Source organism: Festucalex cinctus, chromosome 17 (assembly GCF_051991245.1).
Source record: "Festucalex cinctus isolate MCC-2025b chromosome 17, RoL_Fcin_1.0, whole genome shotgun sequence".
NCBI classification, from domain to species: domain Eukaryota; kingdom Metazoa; phylum Chordata; class Actinopteri; order Syngnathiformes; family Syngnathidae; genus Festucalex; species Festucalex cinctus.
The window spans coordinates 17,390,188-17,397,110 of record NC_135427.1 but is presented as its reverse complement, the minus strand read 5'-3'; the positions used below and the strand labels follow the sequence as shown (position 1 = coordinate 17,397,110).

General features: G+C 38.2%; 1 protein-coding gene across 4 annotated transcripts in view; it reads right to left on the bottom strand.

Annotated features, from left to right (window-relative positions):
* ankfn1a (ankyrin repeat and fibronectin type III domain containing 1a) overlaps nucleotides 1-6,923 on the bottom strand; it is a 78,891-nt gene that overhangs the window by 66,049 nt on the left and 5,919 nt on the right. For all 4 annotated transcript variants that reach the window (XR_013279449.1, XM_077502513.1, XM_077502515.1 and 1 more), the window contains exons 4-5: nucleotides 5,864-6,039; nucleotides 2,445-2,656 (exon numbers count right to left, since the gene is read on the bottom strand). Coding sequence is in view for 3 of the 4 variants with exons in the window: in XM_077502513.1 (XP_077358639.1) it covers nucleotides 2,445-2,656; nucleotides 5,864-6,039 (388 nt within the window). In the remaining variant the exon portion in view is untranslated. The remainder of the gene's footprint in view (nucleotides 1-2,444; nucleotides 2,657-5,863; nucleotides 6,040-6,923) is intronic.

The window sequence follows — 6,923 nt, the reverse complement described above, 5'->3', positions numbered from 1 at the left end:
ACCTTCAGATGACGCTCCCATGCTGTTTTTTAAATATTGTGCAAAGGTTATAGTTTAAAAAAAAATAAAAATAACATTAATACTGAAACTAAGCATTTATTAAGTAACCAAAACAAATCCAAACTAACAAAACCACCCTGAAAACTACCTAAAACTAACTAAATGTAAAAAAACAAAAACAAAAAAACTCAAAACAAAATCAAAATGAATGAGAATGAAACAAAATGAATGAAATTCTAAAAGGGAAATTCTGGAGAAATTTTGGTGAATGCTGAGAGGCGAAATAAAAAAATGTGGACTTATATTAAATAATCATGATAAAGTTGGGATGAATTGAATCTGCAGGTGAATATGTAGAAATTTTGAATTTTGGGCTTTTGAAAATTGGTTGAATTTTGTCAAATGAATAAAAAATAAAAAATAAAAATTTAAAAAATTTAAAAAAAAAGAGAGCTGTCTTGAATGATCCGAACAAGCTGAAGTTGGAATGTTTGGAATCGCTCAAAAAATGAAAATGAGATGATATAATAAATCAAATCAAACAAGGAGGGGGAAAAAAATACAATACTCCTAAAATGTAGTCGTAGTCATCATATGTAATTTGCCCAATTTAGAAATTAAAAACAAGAAAAAAATGGTAATTCTTATTTACTTTTTATTTTAAAAGGTGAAAACGTATAATTTTTGGGAAGTGGGATTTTTTTGGCATCAAGTAGCTTCATTAGCTGACGTATACGCGATACGTCAACTAGGACACGAGAATGGCACACTCCTCTTCCTCGTCGTCGTCATCATCATCATCATCATCATCATCATCATCTGATGTTTAAGACGCTTCTGTACGTTAATTTTTTTGTCCAATTGGGCAATTCTTACATGTGAGCACAGCATCCTCCTCCTCCTCCTCTTCATCATCATCATCATCTCGTGTTTAAGACGCCACACGCCAATGACGACGACGACCTTTGGCCAATTATGCCTCATTTTCTTCAAATGTGACTTGGCGGCGGTACGATGGCTGCAATTACCGCCATTCAAATCGGTCCTAATTGCGGCTTTTAGTGCAGGCGGGTTCAGCAGTGCACATCGCGTACACACACAATTTTGTGCGTTAATAGGTCGTAAAAAATATTACATTTCAAACCATCCGCAACAGAAGAGTAAAAAGTGGATAAAAGAAAGAAAATGCGCAAGACAGGACTAGCTTGTTTTGGCTAATCATCTGCTTATAATGTGCCAGCTAGCACTAGCTTGTTTTAGCTAATCATCTGCTTATAGCGCTGGAAAATATGGTCTTGTAAAAAAAACAAAAGGTAAATCAAAAAATTAATCAATAACTTATTGCAAAGTTAAATGACAACTATATACCAGTAATTCATTTCAATGAGAAAAAAAACTCTTCCCCACTTTCACATATAGAAATAAAATTACAATTATTAAATATTCATGCAAAGCTAACATGCTAACCTGTGGGAAATGAGTGTTTTTCTCTAGGTACTCACCAGGGACTCAAACCCCAAAAGTGTGAGCCGGATGTGTTGACCACTGGCTCCACCGCGCTGCCCGCACACCTTGTGGCTGTCGTCTCTCAAGCTCTCAACTTGAATTGCACTTGGGCTCATTGCAATCAAATTCATCGAAATGACTCATCCTATTTTTCAACTGTGCCCGCGCACGTGTTAGCTAGCGTCCTGATGGCAACAAAAGTGGCCCTCGTTTGGTTGCCGGGCAACAGCAGCCAAACACCTGAATGGAGCTTTTTTGGCACTAAATGAACTCGAGACCTCAGCGGCTCACGAAAAAAAAAAAAAAAAAAAAAAAAAAGTTGCCCCTGCGCTAAAAGATTGTAATTGGTGGGCAGGTTTTTGTGTGTCGGTGACTCACAGCAACACGGATATGAGTCAAGCAGCGACGCACACGCAGGACAAACGGGTCAACTTGTACACTCGACAACCATGCTGATACAAACTTAAAGTCAGAGATGTACATACAAAAGCTAAATAAATAAATATAAATAAATATATATATATATATATATATATATATATATATATATATATATATATCGGCCTGAAAATTGTGATCGGTGCACCTCTACTCACTTCACAAGCATATTACGTTCTGCTTCATCTGACTGATAACGTGGATTTTAAACATAGAAGGGCCAAAACATGCATTGTGAAATGAAACTGCCCTAAAAATGTCGCCACCAGAGGGTGCTACAACTGCACAAATGGAAATCAACCTGACTATAAAAAAAGTGCTGCTTTTAATATTGTGACATGACGACGACCATATATCGTAGCAAGTTTTCATATCGTGATATCACGATATTGCCGATTATCGTGACATCCCTACTTTACAGGGTCTTTCATTACTAACGATGAATCTTTACGCAGTAGCCGGAATGTGGATGGATGAATTATTTCCCATGTGACACTCACGTGGATGCCGCGCAACTTCTTGCGTCCTCTCTCCAGCCTGCCCAGCAGCAGTTTGAGGTGACGTTGCTCGGCGCCGCCGGCCGGCCGCAGCAGTCGCTCGTCCGCCGACAGCGTTTTCCTGAGGGCCAGCCGCTCGCCGGCCCCGCCCCCCCGCTGGCCCGAGCCATCCTCGTCCTCCTCCTCCTGGCTGGGGTCAGGTGACCGCAGCGAACCTGGACGAGAGAAACGGGAGACGACATGGTGTCACCTGACACGTTTGAGATGCACACATCTCATTCTTACTTTAAAACAAGCGGTGAGAAAAGTGTCAGAAATTAGTCCAACATTCTAAAATACATCATTGCATCATACGGTACTCAATAAAATTAATAACATCATAAAGTAGAAAGTCACCAAAATGGTTTTGTGCCTTCGCATTAGCCTGTCAATGGTGCTCCCTATTATGGATTAGCATGAAGCTAGTGAACTTAAAGGCAAAGCTATGCAGCGGTTTTGAAAAGGCAACATTATGATACACTTTTTTTGCCGCCTAACAACTCCCACATAATACATCCAATTTACACTGTTCAAATTTCAACTAGCTTCAAAAATTGACACCTCCCTGGGCTTATATCGTCTGATTCCACATTACTTTCAGTATTTGCTCAATTTAACTTGTAATATCAACTTTTCCCCATTCATTTTCAATGGGACAGACATTGAACTTTTTCTAAGTATCACTTTCCATGCATAAAACTTACCATCATGACCAGGTGTCTTACACTGCTCGATGGCACAGTTGGTGCTTACTTCATAAGCGTTCCAAATGCATTCAAATCTTAGCATTCAGCTATTAGCATTCAGCTTTCAGCATTCCCACGCAATTTCTCAAGAAATTGCACTTAGTCTAGTTTACTTTGGCAATGTTACACAAAATAATGGTGTCACACTTTATAAAACGAAACTATTAACTATGTAACTGACACAATAGCTTTTAAGAAAGACACAAATTTATTTAATTAATATTAAAACTTGTTTTTTTTTAAAGAATATAAAAAAGCGAACTATCTATAATTTAGTTTATACATTTGTTTTGTTCTGCGATTGGCTGGCAACCAGTCCAGGGTGTCCCCCGCCTACTGCCCCGAGCCAGCTGAGATAGGCGCCAGCACCCCCCGCGACCCTTGTGAGGAATAAGCGGTCAAGAAAATGGATGGATGGATGGATTTGTTTTGATTGTTTTTAACTCATCTGTGAATGAGGTGTGGTTTAAAAATGTCAAACGTCGGGCATGAAATTTTAAGCAACCCTGAGCAAAACCAGTGAGTTGTTCTTACCTTGAACGATTAACAACCGGTTCAGTTTTGCTAATTAAGTGTATGTACAGAATGTTTTTTTTTTAGCGTGTTATTAAGATGTAGACAAGACGACTTTGTTGTCAAGGGAATGCCCGGTGAAGCATTTCAATGTTGTCACGTCGGGTAGCTTCAAGTTTCCACTGTGTGAGCACGTTTGTGTGTGCGTGCGCGGGCGATCGGATGTCGGACGGATGCGTTTGCATTAAAAGTGCACGAGAGTACTCGGTGACGAGACAGCAGGACGACGCGGGCCTAATTTGCATCCAAACATCTTTCATTCACAAATACAAAGGCAGCTTTTTTTTTCTTGCTTCAATGCAATTAGCATTATACTACTCCTTGTGGCGTATGCACAGTAACGAGTTGCACTTCACAGAGAATAAACAATACATGCATGTGAGGATCTAACATAAAATAGGGATTTTTTTTAACTGCAGACTACATAAAAATTCCAGGAAATGTGTTAAGCATTCCCACCACCTTTATTAAGAATACAATATCACGTTATATAGCGATTAGTTGATAAATAATGCGCCGGTAATTACCTTCTGACCAAATAATCCTGCTCATTTGGACTTTGTCAATATTCACTCTGCTCTGACAAACTCTGTCAGAAGGAGAATTGTCTCCCTCTGGTGGACAAATGAGTAAATAGAAAAAGATTTCTGTAGTTACCTGCACATTTGAGAATAAAAAATGATGTAACAAATAGTGGGCAATATATGTGCAAATAGTGGCCAAAAAAAAAATGTTTTTCCCCCCCCCCAAGATGCACGGCAGGAAACTCATCAACGTGCCTGCGATGGGCGGTGCAGACGAGCGGCATGAGATCAACACAGGAAGTCTCCACTCGATAAACAAAAAGTGGAGCGCGCGTGTTTGGACGAGAACATTCTTCACTTTGTCCGCACATCCGCTTTTTCCTCCCCGTTGACCTTTTTGAGCGCGTGATGAAATGAAACGGAAACACTCCAAAAGGCCGCAACACGATGACCTCCACGCGCTCAAATCAAAGCATCATCAAGATATGGATTTTGCACTCATTCCCTAATTCCAATCACTACATTTTGACAAGTACACCTACACATTTTTTTCAAGTTTTTTTTTTTATTTTTTATTATATTTTACAGCATTGTGTAGAACTGCACAATTACTCCAAATTTTCATTGCTATGATTGTGTGAACCTGATCGTCAGCGATGATCCGAACGCAGTAAAGAGTCAGCCAGCCACCAGGAGGCGCACCCTGCCTGATCAGATAAAGTCACGTCCAGAGAGGAAAGGTGGTGACGAGGACTAGAGCTGAACGATACTTGAGATTTTTTATTTTTTTTTAAATTTTATTTCAAGGGATTTCGGTATCAATCGATACCAAGTCAATACCGGTGGCGATATCGATACCAATACCAAGTACTTTTACGTTCATGAAATATGATGGCATTTTAAATCATTTGTCATATTAAATAACTTCCCAACTCCCCCCCCCCTCTTTTTTTTCTCCCAAATTAGACTTTCAGTTCAAGACTCGTGAGGAGAGAGAAGAGGAACTGACTGATACAATTCACTACTGCACTCTCTGAGAAAAGCCTCTCCTCACCCGCTCCTTTTATTTGGTTTCCACGCCCCTAGTTCCAACCCTAATAATGCAAATGCAAAACAGAGTTGGAACACAGCGTACTTAACGAAAACGTGCACGTCGAGAGGTAACGAATCATCATATGGCTCATTGTCATATGATGTCAATTCACTGTCAAAATAATTCATTGGTGCCGTCCACCGCTGTGATTGACATGCGCAAGTGCTACAAAGTGATTGCGCAACAAAAACAAATCAATATATGTAAAATGTCGATACGAGCCGCTCTGGTATCAATCCAATATCGATATTCGCATTAGTATCGTTTTGCGATTGCTACAGCAGATTTATCATTTGTCAATTTTAAATTCTTGTTTTCATTTTGATTAGGTTTTTTTGTTGTTGTTGTTGTTTTTTTAAGTTTCATTTTGCACGCAAATGTTTCCCACAACATAAATGGATCCTTGCAATTAATAATAATGTGCTAATGGTTTTCATGGGGTGTCACCTGTCGATTTCCAGTGAAGTCCTCCGGGACAGGCGGCCAGGCGGCGCCGCTTCCTGATGCCGACGGCGGCGGCATCGGGTGTGGACGAGAGGATGGGCAGCAGTGGGGTCACCAGGAAGGGTGTCTCCTTGCCCAAGGCCGCCGGGGCCAGGAAGGCGGCGTCCCTCTCCGGCGTCCTGCGGCCACAAGTTGCCACTTTATTGCCCACTCGCTTCATCCATCACATTTACATCATATTACCGTATTTATTATGTACATCGCTTTTCATGAATTTTTTTTAAATATTTTTCAATGTACTATACTTACTGCTCTAGTGAACAATATTTACATCATATTCAGTGTTGGTAAACCTTTTATTTACATTCTGAATAAATGAATGAATGCATGAATTAATTAATTAATTAATTACAAATCTAATATTTTTCATAGACTATACAGCTCTAGTGAACAGTATTTACATCATATTTAGTGTTGGTCAACCTTTTATGTCATCTATTTACATTATAGTAAATGAATGAATGAATGGATGGATGAATGGATTAATGAATGAACGAATTAATTAATCAATAAATTAATTAATTAGTTTATACATTACTTACTTACTTAATTAATTAATTAATTTATTTATTTATTTATTTATTAAAAATTGAATATTTTTCATAGACTATACAGCTCAAGTGAACAGTATTTACATCATATTTAGTGTTGGTCAACCTTTCATGTCATCTATTTGCATGATAGTAAATGAATGAATGAATGAATGAATTTATTTATTTATGTATTTATTAATGAAAAATTCAATATATTTCATAGACTATACAGCTCTAGTGAACAATATTTACATCATATTTAGTGTAGGTAAACCTTTCATGTCATCTATTTACATGACAATGAATGAATGAATGAATGAATGAATAAATGAACTTATTAATTAATCAATCAAAAATTGATTCGGTTCATTGGCATAAATCTCAATGATAATAATAATAATAATAATGCATCAGATTATTTTTTCTTTTGCTCTGGCACACTCAAAGCACAATCGATACATGATTCAATA